Genomic DNA, 24,383 nt, shown 5'->3' with positions numbered 1-24,383 from the left:
AGCCGGCACAATTCATATCCTCGCCGCAAGTTGGGGGCTTCATTCGTCCCATCCCTCACCCGGTCATTGACTGGAAAACAGGTTGTAGGTTTTCATTTTCACCTGCAAAGACAAATACTGTCTGGCCAGATGGGCTGCAAATATTGGAGTGTCACACAGTCAGTGTGACAAATCTTTAGCTGCATTGCTTGGCTTTCGTGACCAGGTCTAGGAGCTTAGGACCTTGATATTCTGTATCTTAAAACAATTTATCTGATTATTAAATTATCAGATCACTAAAAACTCAAACAAATTTTGACTGTACTTCACAACTACTCACCCTTGTACGCTTTCCCTTCTTCCTTCCTATCAACAGCCAAGCTATCAACTCATGTATTGTGAGGTTAAGTAATTTACTATGATTTATTTACATTTTCTACTTTGGACTAGGAAATAAAGCAGCATCTACCCAGTCATGAGTAACATAAAGCAGAACCAAACTAAAATATTATCTGACTCACCTCTGACATATATAGAATGGTGATAACACTAAACAGTCCCACAAATTTGATGACTAGATACAAATACTGTAGAGGGTTGCTCTCTGAGGAAGCAGCAGTTACTTGCGGAGGTAATGCTAATACTATGTACACCATGAGGAACCAGAACGACACCAGAGGGACAAAATAGTAGAACTGGTACGGCCGATTCATACATAAGCACAGCGTCACAGTCATGAAGTTTAGTCGAAAGAGAATCTGTAAAAATAATAATAATAATAATAATAATAATAATAAAATAAAATAAATGTTTCACTTTATATTTCAAGGCTCAGAGTACTAGGTATGACAGTCTTTTAGGTATATGCTGAGTGAAACAAACCAAACTACCTGAAATCTCTAAGTTAGGTGAAAACTTTGCTTTGCTTTCCCAGGAGAATCCAAAAAGAGTTAAAAAGATACCAAAGGAATGAGAAAACATAACTGGTATAGTAGGTTCACAGGCACTATTAGGAAATTCAGTTAAAAGAGACTCAGATCATCGTCTGCTCCAATGGTCAGGGTAAAACTCATTTTTACAGTCAAGTTGTAACACTGATAGAGAAAGTACAAGTCTTAAAGAAAGTGAACGAAAACTCCCAGTGGGTAAGGGCCATAATAATACATCCACAGCACCCTCTGCCAGTCGTACAAGGGAACTAAAAGGGGGACCCTAAGAACTCTGTTCTGGTACTATTATGAATATAAGTTGCCTTTTCAAGTTTTAACAGTTGTGTTTACCATACAGTTAATGTCATCCTACTCTCAGATGTGTAGCCTATTGCGTTCTTCCCTCGGTAAGTTACTTATGTTGAACTTGGGTGTTTGTGAACACTGGGCCCTAGCTGAGTCTGGCGTTGCTTCCACTTACTTAGTCAGATTCCTCACAGTCATTTCTCTACTCAACCTCCCTTGATGAACTCTTGTTCATTAAGTTTGTGAGCCCTAGGGAGTTCTTCAATTTCATATGTTTTGTGATTCTTCCTTCCTTTTGCCATTACCTTCATTTTTGGAAGGATCAGGTCATTTCCGTTTTAATTTCTGATGTGTTAAGAGTGGTGGGAGTGATGTGTTTTACGAGTAAGTACAACAAGGTAATCATCCTCTTTGAACAAATTAATGGAAACAAAGATTATTTGATGATGATGATGATGCTTGTTGTTTTAAGGGGCCTAACATCGAAGGTCATCGGCCCCTAATGGTACGAAATGGAAGAACAAAAATTGCAAAGGCATCCACTGACCAAAATAAAAATAAAATATGGCATGAAGAATGAATGGATGGACAGGAACTCAACAATACACAAAACAAACAAACAAAAACCAGTGGATCGGACTCAATACAGATCGAAAATAACATTATTACCGACCAAGGAACCACTTATAAAGCACAATGATGCTTGGGGTCTAAAGGGGGTGCAAAATCCACGTCTAAGGCCCCACAGAATGGTACATGTCGCGAGTAAAATAGAACCATGGTATGTGTCATGTTGGGGTATTAATCAGAAGTAGCGAAGACTCACGGTGTTCCACAAAATATGGTACTACTCACAAGTATTGCAATACGTACAAGTTACGCAGACCTATGGTGTGTCTCACACAATGGCCCAACTCAGAGTCAACGCAAACCGAGAAGGTTCCCCACCTAGGTGTACTAAACACGGGCGCCGGTATTCCCGTGGTGTTCCTCACATAGTGGGTACTAATCACAGGCAACGCAGACCCACGGTGCTGCTCATATAGTGGTACAACTCACAGGCTACGCCCAGACCCGCGGTGTTGCACACATGGGTACGACGCACGGGTACTGGAATCCACCAGGCCAAGCTTGAACTGCTACTAATCACAAACCTATTTCGTACCGAATTTAGTGGTACTACTCGCAAGTACAGGCAACCTATGGTGTTCCCCGTGTGATGGTACGATTCAAAATTAGTTTCATGGTTCTAATTCAGTCAGCCCTTGGTCGCCCCTTTTAGTCGCCTCTTACGACAGGCAGGGGATACCGCGGGTGTATTCTACATGTGCGTCCCCCACCCGCAGGGGGTCAAAGATTATTTAATTAAGCTGAAAATGACATGAACCTCCTGAATAACAGAACACTTGAAATTTATACGCCCTAGAATCCACTTTCAAGCTCTCAGATAAATCTACATTGTCAGACTTCCAAAATGTGATCATGAACCATTTGGCAAGCAATCCAGTATGCATAAATGACGTGGAGCAAGAATGGTCAACACTCCAAAGGGTTATCATTGAGTCTGCTGAGGAAATCATCGGCTACGAGAAAAGAAAGTGGCAAGACTGGTTCGGGCCTTGTTTTCAGGGGTTAGCCTCCACCTTGAATTAGTTCCAGAGGGATGTTGTCTGGTCCAGGTGCTTTCCTAGGTTTCAGCCTATCAAGTGCCACACAGAATTCCTGATAAGTTCTAGTCCTCCATGATATCTCTACCATCAGTAAGAGTGTTAGCACCAACTGTTTTCAGAGTTCCAATTGAAGAGGGAGATGGACCGTAGATCTCTTTTATTCCCACGTAGAAGTTCTGCAGGTCTCTGGCATCAGATAGTCTTTGGAGTTCTAGAGCCTACGCCTGCCACTGTCCGGTCCCAAGCCCGGAAAGACAAAGGAGGGTTGGCTGGTATGGCACCCAGCTGTAAAACTGCTAAGGCCGAGTGTTAGGCAACGGTAAATAACCTGACTCCCTAAAGTGGCCAACGGCTTCAGGCGGATGAGCTCCCTTAGGTGGGGTGATGGTTCTCTCAGGGGAGGAAATAACAGTGGAATCCATCACTTGAAGACCCAACGGCAAACAATCGGAGGAGGAACCTCTCACTTCAGTTCTCAACGGCTGTGGAGTCGGATGAGGTCATGCCAGACGGACTGGCTGCATTAAGCGACAAGAACGCAAACTTCGCAAAACCCAGCCAAGATCTCCCCTGTCCCTCAGCTGCACGATGTGTGGACATATGTTCTACGCAAGATTTGGCCTGTACAGTCACCAAAAGTTTCCTCTTTAGAAGGTAAGAGTGCATAGAACTTCTATGACCTCTCCGTGAAGGCCAGAAAGACATCTGCCACAGGTCAGTTGTCTTCTTAACTGTTTTGGATAGCTAGCCAGTCCGGCTCCCAGGACACCAAGATGGTTCGACATTCATAGGTCTAGGTGGTAAAAGTATTGCTTTCTTTTGCATCTTGATCCGCAAGTTCATTCCCTGCAATTCCCATGTGGCTTGGAAACCATGCAAAAGTGATTCTAGTGCCAGCATCACACAATAGACTGCAGAGAATTTAAGGAGTCGGTACCCATGGGAAAGTGGCCTCTTTTGTCACTCAGTGCAAACTTTAGAGCTTTTAAGATGGCGAAGAGATCCACAGTATAATACCAATATAAATGGTCCATTATTGGACATTATAAATTTTCCAGCTAACTCATTCCTGGTGGCCTGCGTTTCACCCCCGTATGCTAGGTTGGGCTCATCAGTTGGTACCTAGCACACCTGTCAAGACACATGGCTTGTGCATACCGTGGAGGCCACTGCGTAGGCTACTTGGAGTCACCGGCAGTGCCAATGCACTATGAGAGACTTTGTCTCATTACCAAAAATTGATGCCTGCTTGGCCATCAGATGATATAGATATTGATTCCCATAGGGATTATAAAATATTTGTCCCAAATGAGTAAATTTATAATACCAATATAAATGGTCCATTATTGGACATTATAAATTTTCCAGCTAACTCATTCCTCCACGGTGTGCACAAGCCATGCGTCTTGGCAGGTGTGCTAGGTACCAAGTGATGAGCCCAACCTAGCATACAGGGGTGAAACGCTGGCAAAGGTGGTGATTTTTTTTATAAGGAAGCAAGTCAAAGCCAAGTCTATGATAAATATCAGGAGTCTATGTTAGTTCCTCTTGTTTCACATGATACAGATCTGTAAGATCACAATCACAGGTAAACCATGAATTTCTAATTGCTTTCAATCAATATGACTACAGAAGAAGACAGATCGTTACAGTTATATCATTCCAACACATAATTGAGGAATTTCACCAGGAAAGGAAAAAAACAGGAAAGAACAATGACTCATTAAAATAAGAACCCAATGAGATACATACACAGTTACAAATGAATGTAAAATAATTAGCATTATAAACAAAACAGCAATCTTGGACTCAGAAACTTAAAGGATAAAAGGCATGTTATAGTCCTCAAATTTCTAATTTTTGATGTTAAGTTTAATTTCAATTTCATTTTGATTTAAGAATTTTAATTAGAACATACACAGCATCTTTTTAAATATATGACTGAACTATGTAAGTGTATAAGTTGTAACATTTCGCCCCCCTCGCTAATAGTTACAAACTAGTGAATCTGCAGTTTAGATTTTCCTATTTACATAAGATAGGAAAGAATGATTGCAGTGAGAAGGTGTAGTCTTTACTTGATGAAGGCGGTGGTGGTGATTTTTTTATAAGGAAGCAAGCCAAAGCAAAGTCTATGATAAATATCAGGAGTCTATGTTAGTTCGTCTTGTTTCACATGATACAGATCTGTAAGACCACAAAGTGGCAAAGTTTCGCATCTACAGCTCGATCTGTGTGGCTAACACACAAAACCAACCATAAAAATATAAAAATGGATTTTACATGAGAAACCACAACTTGTTTCAGCTCTCCTGATGAACTGACACTTTGCAATTTTGTTAGTTTGCCAGAAGGGAGATGATTTAATTATTTATGGTGTGGATCAGAAGAATTGCACGCTGAGAAAGCCATTCGACAGGAAAAACATAAACATTACTGATTAAGTGTAAGAATCATCATCATTATCAGCCAATTCAATCATTATACAACCTGTGTCTGAAAAGTTTCGAGAATGGTCTCATGAAATAAAGACAACATAAGTTACACACAAAACTCCTTTACTGGCCTTCAAAGTAATTTCTGCTAGCTACAACACACTTTTGACAGCCACTGTAAAGCTGCTGGAAGCTGGCAGCAAACGCTTCTTTTGGAATCTCCCAGAGAACCCTTGCCATGCGTTGTTGGATACCTGCTACACTGTCGAACCGGTGGCCTTTCAGGGCTACTTTAAGACGGGGGAACAAAAAAAATATCTGCCGGCATCAAATCCGGAGAATATGGAGGGTGTGGAAGAACAGTCACCTGGCGTTCAGCAAGAAACTGGGTCACGCGGATCGCGGTGTGCGGACAGGCATTGTCGTGGAGGAGCATCCACTGCCCACTCCGGTACAGTTCAGGCCGAACCCGTCTGATGCGTTGCAGTAGCTGTTTCAAAACTCCCTCGTAGAATTCCGCGTTGACAGTTGTACCCTAGGGTACAAATTCATGATGAATTACATTATTGCTGTCGATAAAGGCGATCAGCATTGTGTTAATCTTGGACTTTGTGCGTCGACTTTTCTTGGGAGGCAGAGAAGACGCTGAACACCACGCCATTGACTGTCTCTTGGTCTCCAGGTCATACTGGTAGCACCACGACTCGTCTCCTGTAATGATGGTTTTCAACACCTCCGGATTTTGGTCACAAACATCAATGAAATCTCCCGACGTTTCCATCCGAGTTTGCTTCTGCTCATCTGTTAGCTTGTGCGGTACAAACCAGGCACAAATCTTCCGCTTTTTCAAATGTTCATGAACAATGATCCTTACAATGTCCTTGCCTACACCCACTTCATCTGTTATCATTAGTAAGGACAGTCGCTGATCATTCACAAGCATCTGTCGCGCTCGTTCAATGTTGTCTGGAGATGTGCTTGTGGTTGGTCGACCCAAACGCGCCTCGTCCTCAACACCTTCCTTTCCATCTCGAAAGCTTTTAAACCAGCCAAAAATGCACTTTTTACTCACTGCTTGAGTGTGGTAAACTTGCACTAATATTGCGTGTGTTTCCATTGTGTTTTGCCTAGGTGGAAGCAAAACTTCATGTTACCACGTTGCTCCATTTTGCACTCCATTGTGCAATGACACGAGTCCTCACACTGACTCCGTGCGATATGTTGCAGCGTTCAACTCCGTTTACCTGTGTTGAGTTGACCGATGGGGGACACTTGGTGTCATGTCTCGCAATATGTATGCGCGAGTGCATCGTCTGAACAAGCACGGTGTACAAATTAGGTGGTCATTAACCAAACTTTTCAGACACAGTTTGTATGAAGTGGTCTCAAAGTCTGTGAACAAGATAATGTAATATTTATTTCCAGGCAGTACAGTTTTGGGCAATTCCTTGCCAACAAACTCCTGTAGTTCTCCATAAATCCTTGTCTCATTAGTCTGGTGGTCTTCTTCTTGGTCTCTGCTATTCTCTAAGGCTTTGTCCATCGACAGTCTTTTCTACAAGCCACATGGCCAGCCCACTGCCATTTCAGGGTTGCCACCCATTGAATGATGTCAGAAACTATAGTAACTGACCATATCTCATCTGTTCTCTTTCTGTCTCTTCTTGAGAAACCCAGCATCGGTCTTTCCATGCCTCCTCGAGCTGTTCTAAGTTATTTGACAAATTCATTCAGTGTCCAGGCCTCACACGCATTAGTACAGGGAGGATACACTGATCAAAAACTATTCTCTTCAGGTCTATAGGTATATATGATTTACAGACATCCGAGTACCTCCCATATGCTTTCCAACCCAGCTTCATGCGGTGATATATTTCTAGTCTTAGCTCCCCTTAACGTTGACAAGGTGACCAAGATAGGTGTATTCAATGACACATTCTAGTAGGATGTTTTCAAGATGTACAGTTGTCACTGGGATCCATTCGTATAACCTATAATTTTTGTTTTTGAAAGTTTACGGTCAGGCTCACTTCTTGACACATTGATGCAAAGTCACTGACTAAGGACTGGAGTTCCTCCAAGCAGTTAACCAGTAGTGCAATGCCACCTGCAAATCTCAGTTTGTTCAAGTTCTTTCTATCGATTCAGATTCAACCTTGTCCCATTTTACTTTTGACACCATTTCTAACACAGTTATGAATAGCATGGGTGATATAGAATGGTTTTCCTTTGTACCTCTTTCAATGGGAAACTCTTTGGTTGCTCTGTAGACATCTGCAAAGACTGGAAAGATTCCATAGATGACACGGAGTTTATGCACTGCTTGGTTAATACTTGTACATAGCTGCATGACTGATGGAGTTAAATGCCTTTTTGAAATCAACAACGACTAAGGGTGGGGATGTGCTGGCTTCTCTGGGAGCTTCCCTGTGAGAGACAGAGTTCATCAGACATGGGCATTGTCACCAGTACTCTTCATGATTTGTTAAAGATACCATCTTATGTGACCTGCATTAGAATGTATGCTGGGCACTGTCATATGCCAATATCATCTCACTTACAGCCAGTATCAAAGTGGAACTGCTGGGTTGTGTTCAAAGATGGAGTGACCGCCTAAGCCAATTTGGTCTGCACCTACCGTATATGTAACAAAAACTGAATATCTGGAGACTAACCCAAGTACATTCACCATCAGATCAACATTCAAGACCTAGTGAAAACTAGTTGCTTCCAGTGTTCACGGTCCTGCCTGCAGAGCAACGGTGGTACTGATCAGGAAGTGAGTGCAGCATGGCTTAAATGGAAATGAATCACAAGAGTACTGTGCAATAAATGTATGTCAGTCTATCTTGAATCGAAGGTACAACATACTATGGTCTGTCTGTTGGCATTGTATGTGGGTAAGAATTATTCAGCCATCAAAAGTGTCAAGCATCCTCTATACACCATGGAGATGTGCATGTTACGCTGGTCTCTTAAGAGACCCCTTGATCAAATAAGCGATGACATGAGCTGGCAAAGGATGAGAGTTGTTTCTGTTCAGAGAAAATGTGGTAGTGGCACCTGAGGTGCTACGGCCACATCCTGAAAGCAGCTTATGATGCCTACAACTTGATCATCAAGGGAAGTATCCCCATGGAAGACCAGGACAGCAGTGGCAAGATACATAAGTCACCGAAGCGAAGATCATTCGATTTGAACTGAACATTGCATGCGATAACATAAAATGGGCCCTTGTCAATTCGAAGAGCAGATCTTGCATCTGTGGGAAAATGTTAAGTCAAAGAAGAAATGTAAGAAAGAGAAAATTTACTCAGGGTGTATACTGTTGGACTTGGCACTCTTACTGTGTGGGACATAGAAAGATTTGAAAAGTTGAGAGGATTGAAAGAATTGAAAAGAACAATTACAACTGGCACAACAGACATTTGAAGCAGATTTTTTTTTCTTTCCTCTTTTAAAACCTTCAAAACAATGTTCCAATTTACAGCTAGGCAGAATTTACTTTGTGATTGACAGGACAAGGGCTGACTTCACCAGGAGGGCATATTTAAAGGCTTGTCTTGCTGTTAAAAAATAACAGACAGTTTTGGTGGCCAGGTGCTAAGGGATCAGTTCCCAGAATAGTGGTGAGTGCTCAGGTAATCAGGTAACATGACAAAATATGTTTTGTGAAGATATAAGTGAGGTCAGCATTTTTCACAAACTGTTCATGTAATACACAGATTCTGGTATATAGGGAGTTCTTTTCATATATGGTCAATTCCCCACCTGTTCCCGTTTCTTGATGGATGCAGTATTTTTGTATCTGTCTCTTGGCACAGGCCAGAGCAAAGTGTAGCTTCCACCGAAGTCCCAGTCTCATCCATGGCTGTGACAATATGGAAGCTGCTGGGGCATGGGTGGTGCTGAGTAATGACATTCGAGCACAAATAGTGTCTGAGTGTTATGAAAGGTGTTGCTAATAGGGTCAGTCGTGCTGCAGTGGCACCTTCTGGTCCGGTGAGAAAAGCAATGGCAAACTACCTTACTCCTCATCTTGCCTAGTACGCCTCATTTGGGCTCTGCCATTGGTTTTTGTGGTTTCCCTATAACTATGGTATAGATGTTGATTCCCATAGGGAATCTGAAATATTTGTTCCGAATGAGTAAATTTATAATACCAATATAAATGGTCTGTTATTAGACATTAATTATAAATAAATAAATAAATAAATAAATAAATAAATAAATAAATAAATAAATAAATAAATAAATAAATAAATAAATAAATAAATAAATAAATAAATAAATAAATAAATAAATAAATAAATAAATAAATAAATAAATAAATAAATAAATAAATAAATAAATAAATAAATAAATAAATAAATAAATAAATAAATAAATAAATAAATAAATAAATAAATAAATAAATAAATAAATAAATAAATAAATAAATAAATAAATAAATAAATAAATAAATAAATAAATAAATAAATAAATAAATAAATAAATAAATAAATAAATAAATAAATAAATAAATAAATAAATAAATAAATAAATAAATAAATAAATAAATAAATAAATAAATAAATAAATAAATAAATAAATAAATAAATAAATAAATAAATAAATAAATAAATAAATAAATAAATAAATAAATAAATAAATAAATAAATAAATAAATAAATAAATAAATAAATAAATAAATAAATAAATAAATAAATAAATAAATAAATAAATAAATAAATAAATAAATAAATAAATAAATAAATAAATAAATAAATAAATAAATAAATAAATAAATAAATAAATAAATAAATAAATAAATAAATAAATAAATAAATAAATACACACACACTTAGCCTTTGGTGGTGCTAATTGAGGATCCATCCAGCCTCTGGGCTGATGGCCTAACAGACAGACAGACATGGTCAATTCAAGGTGTTACTGTTGTATAATAATGTGTTGTTTAGGGGAGGAAGAAAAAAAAAGCCATGTGCTCGGTAGAGGTAAGTTATCACTATTTGAAGCCAAGCTCGCAAATTGGTGAGAACAGTTAGAAATTACTTTGACAATTAAAAGGCTAGCGGTGGACGTCTTACTCCAGTTGGTAAAGTTCTTGACAGAATGGCTGTGGCATTTAACGTAAAGAACACAACTGTGAATATTTGTAAGGACAAATATAAGATAAAGGAAGAGGAATGCTCTTCAAAATCCTGGAAACCAGAACTGAACAAACTCATTCACAAAGCCCAATTCGTTGTATTTTTAATAGATGAAACTTCCTATAAATAACTGTGATTAGCTTACTTTGCTACCAATGTGTCACTTCTACCTGACATAGGTAAAGAAGGCACAGGTAAAGAGGTATGTCACCCGTCACAACAAAGCATTTACATTTGCTAAAGTTCAGGGTCTGGAGAAATAAACTTCGCAGTGAAAACTGGCAGAAAGTAGTGTGACACACTAACGTTTTAATAGATTAGGCGTGGAAAAAAGAATTAGAAGAAGTGCTACAAGACACAATTGGTGGTGGTGTTATTTCACTCGGTAATGACAGTTCAAGCTTTTCTGAATCTTGTAATGTGTGAAGCTGCTGGAGTCTGACTGAGAGTGAGGAAGCATAGCAACAGCATAACGCTGCTGACATGCGTGAATTGGAACGTCAATCACAAAGTAATTTCTCCCTCTTTGTGGTTCCTTTAAATCTATAAAATTAAGATAATGTTTATTATTCTATAAGAAATTAGTGTGAAATAGAAGGGGCACACATGGGAGTTTCCATTAAGAAAAAAGAAAAAAAAAATCTGTACATTATGAATACATAAAAAACTGAAAATTGAACATTCACAATTTCAACATGTCTGGTAGTATTTAATGCAGTATCAATACATGTTACTACACAACAAACTGAGTTAGAAACAACACATAGTTTTTTAAAAAAGGTTAAGAACTATGAAAGAACAAAATTTAAGAATGTACAGAGAAGCAACTAAAGGGGAAGAAGAAGAGAGAATATTCTATGGTGATTCGAACCTGTGCACCTTACAGCTTATAACTTGTGTTTCAAAACTGAAACATCTCAAAAAACCAAAGTACATTTCAGAGAATTTCCAAAAAGATACTGATTTTTTACTCATATACATTAATCTTTGAAAGACTGACAAAATTATTGTCTGTCACGTTACTAACTCCCCTTGCAGGATGGTTTGGTATATTAAACAAGTAGAGAAAGAAAGAAAGAAAGAAAGAAAGAAAGAAAGAAAGAAAGAAAGAAAGAAAGACAAAACAAATTATGGAATTACAAATTAAAGGGTAGATGAACTTGGTTAAGAACAGCATAAAGCAACAGGACACAGACTGAAGAAACTGATGGATGACGAGTGATGGGGAAGAAAAAGTAAAGCTGAGGAACATTATGACCTCAATCTGTCTGCAACTGGATCAGGGGACATGGTGATGGATCTATATTCAAGAGTGCAACTGCAGTTAATAAGGTCTATAATTTAAGAAAAAAAAAGCCATGAACTGTAATAAGTTAATAATATTCTGTCTGATCAAATGTATTTGGACCCCCCCCCTCTTTTCACATTAACTAGAGCCTAGATGTCACTACAACTGCCACTGCTGCTGTAAAAGGCAGCTGAGGGCTCAATATTATTCAGTGCTATGAGATACCTGCAGAATGGATGGAGCAAGGAAGCTTATCGAGTACGGTACAGACGTGAAATGGATATTAGTTGCTACATCATTATGCAATAAGTTAGGGCAATTTCCACCCATTCTCAAGCTGCCCAAGCTGTCCATCGAGAACGCGATTGTGAAATGAAAATGGGGAAAGGCAACCAAAACAAAACCACAGCCAGGAAGGCCACGTGTGTTGACCAACAGACAGTCAAAAACTGAAGAAGGTGGTATGGGAAGAACTGAATGACACCATGTGATACCATCACCCACAAATTCTGCAGTGTCACTAAGTGTGCTGCTAGCATCAAGACAGTGCATCGGGAGCTACGAAGACAGGGGTCCAAAGTTCAGGCACCCGCACATAAACCAATCATTTCGCAGATGTAAGGAGTGCCATGACTGGGTTGCAGATAACTGGAGACACATGATTTGAAGCAATGTGGCAGACAGATGGGAGCATTTGGGTAAGGCCAAATGCTGGCCTATACAGTGGCCACAGAAAAATATAGTAGAAGTGGGGTGACAGTGCGGGGTACTTTTCATGGAAGGGAACATTACATATATCATATAGGAAATACGGCTATCTGAATACAGAAAAAATTAGAAGCATTCATTTTCCTCCTACACTCTGCTATCAAGTTTAGTACCTTCACCAGTAAATACCCACACTATTATCTAGCAGTCTACTGATATGAAGGGCTTTTGTAAGAAAGAATGAAAGAGACAGAAGAAAGATATAAAACTCATGCACAATAGTGCTTAATATAGCTCAGAAATGAAATAACTCCATCCATTAGTTGATAGTCTGGCATTTAAGATGTATAGTACAATATAAATTCAACTTTACTTCATATTTACAAGGTCTAATAATTAATTAGTTTCCTACCTCAACTACCCTTCGGAGTCCACAGTTTTCCAAGCGCCAGTATGAACCAAAATTCCGTCCCCAGTTCTGTAAGAAAATGGTGGGTGTAGGAGGAGTTGTAATCTAACACAATATTATCTAAGTCACTCACTGGAGAAATGGACAGGAAAGATAGATGTATTTGCTCTACACAAAAGAGGCTAAGGAAAGATAGTGAAATACTAAACAACTTTTCTACATGTACCATTCTGGAAGTACAGCTAAATGATTCCAACACCACACCAAACCACACAAGTTAGCACAGAAAGGAGTTAGTCATTCGTAAAAGGCCAGGAAACAACATTCTATACGAGTCTCTCAAAGATTCAAGAAGGAGAAAGCATCCCAAAAAACAAATTTCAACCTACTTGACATCCTCAGATATACAATACAGTTCAAATTCAGTTTGTCTTTCTCTTTCAGGAGGGCTCATTGAGAGCAGAGATTTTTATCTCTCTGCTAATTATACTGCACAGATGAAAAGCAATTTTAAGGTCATATGACAGGTGTAAATATACAATAAGCACTACCGAGCCCTCAAACACAACTATAGGGCAAAGCCGTTAAATAACAGGAATTTTTATTCTAAATTTCACCCAAATTTTTGCACAATGAAAAGTCTGCACAAAGTGGTTTCTAAATGATATGCTCATGATGACTGAGCAATATGTGCATGTACGGTAGCTCGTACAACACAGCCATTAATGTTGACTAGCACCTTAGAAGAATAATGAAGCCTTATTTGTTTTTCGTGGAGAGAGGGAGTGAAATTTTCTGATATCTACAGTAGAATGAAGGTTTTTTTTTTTTTTTGCTAGTCGTTTTATGTCGCACTGACACAGATAGGTCTTATGGCAATGATGGGGTAGGAAAATGCCTAGGAGTTGGAAGGAAGCGGCCGTGGCCTTAATTAAGGTACAGCCCCAGCATTTGCCTGGTGTGAAAATGGGAAATCACGGAAAACCATCTTCAGGGCTGCTGACAGTGGGTTTCAAACCCACTATCTCCCGGATGCAAGCTCACAGCTGCATGCCCCTGACCGCACGGCCAACTCGTCCGGTGAATGAAGGTTCAGTAAAGAGACAATTGTTTAATCCAGAGAGATATTTGAATAGGCAGAAAGACTTAGAAATGCAAGACAAAATGTCAGTGATGACAGTTTGCGTTGTTATTGAGACAGTGAAAGACAGTGAAACAGCAGATTGATCAGCTAATCTGTGACAACAGGTGATCAATCTTGATAAAGTTGCTGTGGAATTCAACTCGAGTCATGGATCTGTTGTACAGTATCATCCATGATGACTCTGGCTATAGGAAAGTGTGTACATGATGCGTACCAAGGCAGTTGTCCAGCAGATAATTAGTAGGAAACACTTGGAACTTTTAGACTTTATGTTCATGAAGGAGAAACTTTTCTCCACCTAACTGTGACCCTCTTAAAAAGATGGGGAATAATATGAATGAAAGGGGAAAGAAGTCTAGGATAGCCCAGAAAGTGATGGATGGACAGCATTCAAGAAAGTATAAAAGAGCAGGGGTTTGTGGAGGAGCTGGTTCAGAACAGAGCAATATGAAAGAAGAATATCTGCATCAGCAATGCCGGGATTAATCATGCTGAAGAAAACAAAGATAACCTTTGTAAAAAGTTTATTAAAAATATACCATAATTCCTGTTATTTAATGCCTTGCCTTTGTATAACTATTCTCTCTGACCACTTGATTTACAAGAGGTATTTTCATGCGCTGTGTTATCAGTAACATGTTCTTACAACTGAGTTAATATGCAAACCTTCCCATATAACATATGCTTAGTTCTAGCACAAAGATTAGATGATATGCAGTTTACCTTCTAGAAATCTGAAAGTAATTTCACCCATCTGCATTATCATTAAAATATACAACAGTGAACTAAAAACTAAAATGGCTTTCACAGTCTAGCAGGTAACTTGTGTACAGGATTCATACAGTTATACCTAAGAATTGCTAGCTGATGGGGAATACATGGATTCATTGAGTAGGGATGGGCTGTGAACGGAGTCGCAAAGAGTCGAGACAGTTGTCTCTGAAACCGACAATCTCGACTCCAGTGTTGACTCAGTTAATGCACTAACGCCAACTATCAACTGTTTTCGGAACTACTTGGATTTATAGTTTCACTTCCCTCCCCTGACAATCCCCCGATAAGGAACGATAAATACAAGGGCAACGAGAACATTATTAGCCAGGAAACATTAAATATTGTTTTGCGTTATCATCGCTATTGTTCATGTAACATTTTAGCGATGATGATGAAATATTTTACCAATTATTGTGCATCATAATAGCAGGCCCCGCAGTCCGGGGGTACCATGCCTGCCTCTTACCCAGAGGCCCTGGGTTTGATTCCAGCCAGATCAGGGATTTTTACCAGGATCTGAGGTCTGGTTTGAGGTCTACTCAGCCTACGTGATTACGATTGAGGAGGTGGCTGATGGTGAGGTAGCGGCCCCAGTCTAGAAAGCCAAGAATAACTGCTTTGAGGGTTCATTGTCCTGACCAAGCATCACCTCATAATCTGCAGGCCTTCGGCTGAGCAAGGGTTGTTTGGTAGGTCAAGGCCCGCTAGGGCTGTCCCACCAAGGTTTTTTTGTTAGGAATAATAATACTTTCTGAATGAATAATTTTAAATAATCGCCAACGTGAACTTGAACCACATAAAAAAGATGAATGCAGAGAGAGAATATAATACTATGACACATTTTTTAACCAGTTAGTGTTTATAATATTAATAATGTATTGTGACAGAATCTCAAATAATTGCCAATATGAAATTCAATTACATAAAAACAAAAAATGGCAAGAGCATAGCATATAATATTACTTTCTTTACCAGTTATTGCTAATAATAATAATAATAATAATAATAATAATAATAATAATAATAATAATAACAATAATAAAAACAACAACAACAACTGATTTTGACAGAAGGCTTTTAAAAATTGCCAATATTAACTTCAATTAAATAAAAATAAACAAAAAACAGTGCGTGCACAGAGTATAATAATATTACAACAAATATTTTACCAATTATTGTTAATAATAATAATAATAATAATAATAATAATAATAATAATAATAATATACGAAGTATGTTTTTTAAGTACCATTTTTAAACATGGCCATTGCAGAACTTCAGTCGTCGGTCAAAGCATGTGCACTCAGTACGCATATCTCTACTCTAGCCACAAACGCCTTTAGGGAAGCATTCGTCCCTATTTACGTGCTTTTGTGGGTATTGAAAATGCCTCCGACAATTAACCGTCCCACCGAGGTATGAAGTACGCGCTGTGATTCATTTTCTAAATGCGAAAGACGTGAAAGTTGTTGAAATTCATCGGCAGATCAGTGAAGTGTATGGTGAACACATTATGAGTGAAAGACTGGTAAGACAATAGGTTAGAGCATTTAAAGAAAGCCATGCTAATGTCCACGACAATGACGACTTAAAAACGACCGTGCTGCAGTGGCTGACACATCTGGTGGCAGATTTCTATGAGCATTGAATTCAGACACTGGTTTCACGATATATGGTTGGAACATATATTGAGAAGTAGTTTAAAGTATTGTTTAAAAATCTGCGTTACTTTTTTCTATATAAAAACGGTACTTACTTTAAAAACCTGCCTTGTATATTCTGACAGAACACTCTTGAACAGTGTCCAATTAGGACTTCAATGGACAAACATAAAGCCAATTCAGTGGAAAATCTTCCCTGATGATATCAACACTCACACTGAAAATTAATATGCTACAAGTAATGCACAGTGTGCACTTGTGACCCCAGCAAAATGTGGGTAAAGCAGTGGAATAATAATAATAAAAAACAGAAAGATTCTGTGAAGAACTTGAAACAGAAATGGCCAAAATCCCTAAAAATGATGTGAAAATTCTACTCGGTGATTTCAATGCACAGCTAGGCAGGGAATACAAATACAGGAGGACAGTGGGAGACTATCCAGCCCACAGATTCACCAATAAAAATGGCACACGCCTCATTGAGTTATGCCAACAAAATAACCTCAAAATTATGTCAACATCACTCCGGAAGAATCCCAAAAAGCAAAAAACTTGGCGATCACCCATCCATCATTTAGGAGAATTTCAGATTGATCGTGTGGCAATATCATACAATTACCAAAAGGAAATTCATGATGTGCAAGTGCGCAGAGGTGCTAACATCGATTCGGATCATTATTTAAGCAGAATCAAAATTAAATTCACACCCAAAGGGAAATTCAACAGGAAAACATCGGTGATTCCAAAATTTGATCTACATAAAATCAAGGACTCCAAAATTTCAGAAGAATGGGAAAAACGACCTGCAGAGAGCTCGGAGAATTTCCAGACTAAAATCATCGAAACAGCGAAGGACCTAATCCCTCTTCGCAAAAAACCAAAACATCCTTGGTGGAATCAATAATGTGAGACCGCACTAGAAGAAAGGAAAAAGGCATTTCAAAACTACAATTGTAACAAATCAGAAGAAACACAGAAGAAATTCTTCGAAGTTCGCAAGCATGTATTCAAGATTTTAAGACAAAATAAACGGAAATACGTCAATGTCCAACTGAAGTCAATTGAAGACAACTTCAAAAATTACAACAGACACGATTTCTACAAGACCTTTGCGAACCAAATTAAAGGATATTCCCCACAGAACCTTTGCTTTCGGAAGCAAGATGGTAAACTAGCCTTGACAAATAAGGAAAACTGCCAAGAATTAGCTACATATTTTTCACAGCTTTTAAATTGTCCAGAACCCAAAAAGAGATTCCCGAAGGTACAGCCAGAAATCATACCGGAAAATTCGTCACCACCAACTCAAGAAGAAATTTATTCACATATCAAGAAACTTAAAGACAACAAAGCATCAGGGGAAGACGGAATTGTAGCTGAACTTCTGAAAAATTTAGGCCCAAATTCACTCAGAGAAATTACACAAATAATCCAAAACATTTGGCAAACCGAAAAGCTCCCGGATGACTGGAAGGTTGCTCTAATCCATCCACTACATAAAAAAGGCAGCATGTTAGACGTAAACAATTACAGAGGAATCTCACTTGTATCAGTCACATACAAAATACTATCAGCCTGTCTCTTGCACAGAACACAACAACAATTAGAACCCAAATTATCAGAATTTCAAGCAGGATTCAGACCAAACAGGTCATGCCCAGAACAAATTTTCAACTTCAAAACCATACTTAAACTACGAGCCCTCAGACAAAAGCCTACAGTATGCACATTTGTAGATTTCAAAAAGGCATATGATTCGATAGACAGACCCTCACTATTCCAAATTCTAGAAGAGAGAGGACTAGATCCCAAAACCCTAGAACTCATAAAACAAACACTAACGGGCACAAAATCTAAAGTGAAATTTATGGGAGAAATTTCAGAACCCTTCGACATTCAAACAGGTGTGAGACAAGGTGATGGACTCTCTCCTATTCTGTTCAACGTCGTCCTAGACAAGGTTATGGAAGAAGGAACTCACGAAACGTGAATCTTGGAAACCGATCCGATTGGGCTTTCCCAAAAACAACCTCTACGTACCATACCTCGCATTTGTGGACGATCTGGCGATTTTAACAGAGGATGAGGAGACTGCCATCAAGCAGCTTGAGATACTTAAGGAATCTGCAGAAAAAGTGGGACTACAGATTTCATTTGAGAAAACTAAATTCTTCTGTTCAAAGACAGATATCATGAGCCTGAGAACAAAATACGGTAAAATCGACCGGGTCTCGTACTTTAAATACCTCGGAGAATTCATCGAACCGACAGGCCTTGAGAAGATCTCACAGCAAAACCGTCTCCAAAAAGTCAAGAAGGCATTAGGGTTAGTTCAAGACATCTACAACAAAAAATGCATGTCAAGACAGACAAAAATTCGGCATTACAACACAGTCATAAAACCAACAGTCCTTTACGCAAGTGAAACATTGTCACTTAACAGTAAACAAGAATTAAAAGAAATAAAAAAGCAAGAGAGGAAGATCATCAGGAAAATCCTAGGAGCAAGATATACCCAAGATGGTTACAGGCTACAATCAATCAAAACAACAGAAAAAGTTTCAAACATTGAAATTGACATTAAGAAAAGATGAATGAAATTCTTTGGACACCTCACAAGATTACCAGAAAATCGACTGTCAAAAAGAATATTAAATTATGTTAGCTCACTTAAGAATTCAACACCTTGGCTGGACGAACTTCGAAAGGACCTCAAAAACGCAAACATATGTGCAACAGACATTTTAGAAAGAGACACCTTCAGACACAAAGTCAACAAGTGGGAAGTTACATCAGAGCAACCAAAGCAAAAACAATGCAGACCGAAATGGTCGGAAGAACGTAAACAAGCCTTCTCAGAGAGAATGAAAGCCTATTGGAAGAACAAGAAGAACCCAAAGAAAGCTTGATTGAGTTGTTTGCTTAACGTCTTCCATTATTGGGAGAATACGCTAATAATAAAATAATAATAATAATAATAATAATAATAATAATAATAATAATAATAATAATAATAATAATAATGAGGCTGGTATCACTTATAGCCTGGAAGTGCCTACTATCCAATGTGGAACATGTGCGATTGATAATTAGGGGATCGTTCGCACGACTCATTCACGTAACTGAACTTATGTGTCAAAATTCACGGTGTTCATTCTTGTGGTTTAGGCCCTAATTATTTTACATTTTTACAATTGGCTTTACGTTGCAATGACACAGATAGGTTTTATGGCAACGAAGGGATAGGAAAGGCTTAGGAGTGGGAAGGAAGTGACCGTGGCCTTAATTAACGTACAGCCCCACCATTTGCCTGGTGTGAAAATGGTAAACCACAGAAAACCATCTTCAGGGCTGCCGGCGGTGGGGTTCAAACCCACTATCTCCCGGATGCAAGGTCACAGCTGTGCGCCCCTAACCGCACGGCCAACTTGCCCAGTGTGGTTTAATTTATTGGACACTGTATAGCTACCAACATGTAAGGGAGTCAATATTGGTTTGGTTAAGGCTTCATTTGCTGTGTTATTTTTAATGGTCTTATCTATGTTAGAATTCTTTATTTTTTATAGCTTTACCCGATCTGGAAAGCCACGAATAACGGCCGAGAGGATCCGTCATGCTGACCACACGACACCTCATAATTTGCAGGCCTTTGGGCTGAGCAGTTGTCACTTGGTAGGCTGTTGCGCCATGGGGTTTGGTTTAGTTTACCCGTGTTAGATAATTGTTCATGTTTTATGGTTTTTGCCATGTTAAATTTATAATGATTTACAATTGATATCTGTTTACCATTTTCCTGATCTTGAGAAATAAAGATATGAAATTTAATGCCTATGGTCTATGGTCTGACGTGACTCCTTGCATTTGAACTATACCGTAGTGCTCATCGCCTTAGTTAACGAAACTTCATTCTACAACACAGTTAATAACCACGGGGAAAATGAGCATGAATGTGCATCGTATTATTCATGTTATCTGTTCGTGCTTCGCCATGAGCTTGGCCCTACAATGAGCATCAGGTTAGCTTGGAGTCGCGAGGCTTCATGCAAACCGCCCTGGTGTTCAGAGTCAAAGAAGTTGACACTCTCCATTCTAGGCTTCAGTCGTACACATCCCTATCACTTGGTTTATCTAGGGCAGGTTTCTCAAAATTTTCCATCCCTTGGCATAACAGAAATTATATTTTATGGGCACGTTTGTTTAAAGGATGTTTTATCACACCAAAAATTTGCAATGATGAACTGTTATTGCCAAAGATTTCTACTGAATTAAAAGGGAATTAACAGCACAGTAATGATGTCCAGATTCAGTTAACAGAAATTCATTGATTACCTTAATACAAAACTTAACTGCAAAAAATACTCTTATCAGTTTACTTGAAACAATTGGGTTCTATCAACACGAGACTTGAGATTGATGTAGCTTGCAAATCTTACCAAATCCTGATCGAATCATACATCACCTTCATTAGACGAATCCTGCAACTTGGTTTTATATTGTTCATTGTCAAAAATGCCTGCTCTCCAAGGTACAATGTTATAATGTAACAGATTTTTTTTGTCTTTATGACATAAACATGTAATATTCTGCTATGCTTATCCTGAGGAATCCACACATAGTAACGGCTTCAAGCAACAGTGGTTCTTCTTAACCCAGATGACGAAATTCCATGGCACGTTTACAAAATTTCACAGAACACTGGTTGGGAATCCCCAATCTAGAGCAATCAATCAGGCAAGCTATTTAATTAGAATATACAGGCATGCCAACTTTCAAAAGTAAAAAAATCAGGAGAAATTTGGCAGCAATTCGCGACGTATTACGACAAATCACTTATGGCAGAACATGTACTAATTAATTATAATTCAGTAAATTAACAACTCTATTTGGCCTACATATATATATTTTTCATTATTTACATGTGAATGCTAAATACTGGACATAACTGAACTGTAGAAATATGTGACTTTTCATTCTTCACCATGCTGATCACATTACGACTAATGGTTGTTCAACACACCTGTAGCCCGACTTAGCCCTCTTCAGAAATTCGGCGCTAAATTTTTGCTCAAAGCACTTGCCTTGTTGAACTGATTTTTAGGTTAAAAGTTTCTCCAAAGTTTGTTCAGACAGCAAGGATTTGAACTGTGTTTTTATCTTTGGGACTCTGCTAAAAATCTTTTCACATTCTGCATTGCTATGTGGAATTGATAAAATAGCAAGCATCACCTTAGAGAGTCTGTCATATTTGAGAACACCATCAGCTGATTTCATCTGACCTACCAATGCCCACTGAACATCAATTCTTCTTTTTGCCAGGTCTGTTTCATCAAGCTGAAGTTACAGAACCAGGAGTGCAGAATATCGGTTTCATTATCTAAAAGTTCCGTTTCACTAGTCAGAATGTTCGGAAACTTGTTAATGAAAAATATAAGGCTAGAAAATGATGCCTTACTTATAGCAGAAATATTTGCAACTTCTGCATTATTTAAAACTTCATCTTCAAAAGGAAATTTGTGTACCATGTAGTCACAAGATGAAGAGAAACACTTTCTAACAGACTTAAAGAAATTGCACTTTTCCCCGGACTTCAAAGTGTTCACTAAAACAAACGCAGAGTTCCCTATCATCAGGTCACAATCATCCTTTTGATTTGCTGGAGTATGGTAATCTACATCTAGGAGAGAGGAGGAGCTTCTAATAACATGTTGTTTCACAAACCTTGTCATCACATTCTTCAATAGTTCTTCCAAAACTGACCTCAGTAAGTGGATGTGTGGCATACTTGACTGAAGAGCTATATTTGGATTCTCAAAGATATCCATAAAACTCGAGAGAAAAAGGCAAAAAGATTTATGTAAATTTGATGAAAGGAACATGAACAGTTGTTCTTCACGTGACAACGCATGGCTCATAGTGTCATCAGTAGTTTCATTTTTTTTTTTTAGTGACACTGATGAGTGGGTTTTCCTTTTAACTGAGGAGTGTGGTGAAATGTTATGACAATGCTTCACATTTTCAGACAAACAAGACACATCTGCACTTAGTCCATACTTAGGCCCCCTTGTGTGTGCTTCTACAATTGCAGGGGGCTAACCCTGGTTACCCTCTTCAATTGAAGATCCTCTTCGTGGTGAGGGGGACTAGTAGCTCCTTTCTTGCGATGCCGAATGGAGCCCTATTGGGTAACTGTTTGGTATACAAGGAGGAGGAAGCCAAAGCACCGCCCAACCCTAAGGTGCAAGGCGACCCGTGCCGATGGGGTGCATGGCACATGGGAGATGTGTCTTGAACGGAGCCTTCAAGATACTTGGCGCCCTCTCGAAGTAAGTAGCCTTACCCAGGTATGTGGGGCTCTCCCTGGGCGGACATATATTTCCCTAGCTACTCGTGGAACTTGAATGAATACGGTAGCCATCCATAAACCGGAGAGCTCTTCTGGGGCCTCCGAGAGAAATACTACAACAACAACCGAAGGGGACTCCTCGGAGATACCCTCGGATAGTTCATCTTCGACAGTTAGAGGGCTCACTCAAGAGGTGGGCAATCTACAGGTCCACAAGAAAAAGAAGAAACAGCGCTCTGGCGCTGAGAAGAGGAGATATAAGAAGGCCTTAAAGGCCCGGGATCAGGCCAAAGAGGGCTTAACTCCGGGAGCTGAGGGGCCTTCTAATACCACGACAGTAACAACTGTGGGGGGATCCAATGGGCACAAGAGGCGGGACCCTGAAAAGGGCTCTGCTTCTAGGGCACAGAGGACCCCACCCACCAAGATGCCAGCGGGGAAACGACTTCTGTCGGGGGCAACCCCAGAAGAAGATCGGCAGACCCGCAAAAAACCCAAGGTGGAATATGCCAGGATAGCTAAAGCTGGGATCAGGATGGCCATAGTACCTGTAGGATATCCTGACCAGCAGCTAACCGAGAAACAGGTGGAAGCTGTGGAAGAGGCTATCACCAATCTGATAGACGAGCTTCCGGAGCAGGGGCCCATTAAGCCTCAGTTCCTGGATTGCTATCTGTCGAGAGGTGCGGCCGTCATTATAGCCGAGAACGATGAGACCGTAGCATGGCTTTCCAGTCTTGTTACAGGTATACAACCATGGGAAGGAGCCAGGCTCACAATTGTGGGCATGGATAAACTTCTTTCCTACAAGAGAGTCATGGTCTGGATACCAGGACAACCAAAGGACAATAACGTCCTTTTGGGAAGAATGGCACGCCAGAACCATGGCTTAAATCCCACCAGCTGGAGGGTCTACGACCGCAAGAAGGAGAAGAGAGGTGTCCGACTTGTGGTCAGCATGGACTCCAGAGACGTGGAGAAAGTGGTGGGGAAGAAGACCTTCTGCGGGGTGCATATGGCTACCTTCACCTTGGTGGAGGGCAAGCGTGACAAGCAGAGGACCAACCCCACCACAGAAAATACCAAGACTAACAGGGGCGAAGAGCAGGAGCCCGGACAGGAACCTGGGCCAGCCAAGCCTCAAGATTCATCGCGGGAGACGGAGCAGCACGTACTGTAGACCGCATAAGGTAAAGCATTGCATGAAGGTAAGAATGATTACTTTCATACAAGCAAATATACAACATTGCATAGCGGCCTCTAGGGTACTTATTAGAAGTATCCAGAAGGGCAGGTTTTCGGTCGCCCTGATACAAGAACCCTGGCTTAGACAGGGGCATATCATGGGACTAAAATGTGCAGGTTTCACTTTATTCAGTGGAATAGCAGAGGAGAAGCCTAGAGCATGTATACTAGTTAAAGATCACAACGCCTGGGCTATACCAGGCTTCATTACTGGAGACCTGGTGGCAGTTCTAGTGAGATATGAAGAGGGCGGACAGCCAAAAGACTTGGTTGTCTGCTCTGCATATTTCCCAGGAGACTCTGAATCTCCACCCCCGTCGGAGGAGTTCAAGAGACTGGTGA

General features: G+C 39.5%; 1 protein-coding gene across 1 annotated transcript in view; it reads right to left on the bottom strand.

The window, feature by feature from the left end:
• LOC136872044 (N-acetylneuraminate 9-O-acetyltransferase) overlaps positions 1 to 24,383 on the bottom strand; it is a 191,061-nt gene that overhangs the window by 33,295 nt on the left and 133,383 nt on the right. The window contains exons 11-12 of the mRNA XM_067145876.2: positions 12,878 to 12,943; positions 501 to 737 (exon numbers count right to left, since the gene is read on the bottom strand). Coding sequence (XP_067001977.1) covers positions 501 to 737; positions 12,878 to 12,943 — 303 coding nt within the window. The remainder of the gene's footprint in view (positions 1 to 500; positions 738 to 12,877; positions 12,944 to 24,383) is intronic.

This window comes from Anabrus simplex, chromosome 1, assembly GCF_040414725.1.
Source record: "Anabrus simplex isolate iqAnaSimp1 chromosome 1, ASM4041472v1, whole genome shotgun sequence".
Taxonomy (NCBI): domain Eukaryota; kingdom Metazoa; phylum Arthropoda; class Insecta; order Orthoptera; family Tettigoniidae; genus Anabrus; species Anabrus simplex.
Note: the sequence above shows the minus strand (reverse complement) of the source record. Positions and strands in the feature narration are given on the sequence as shown.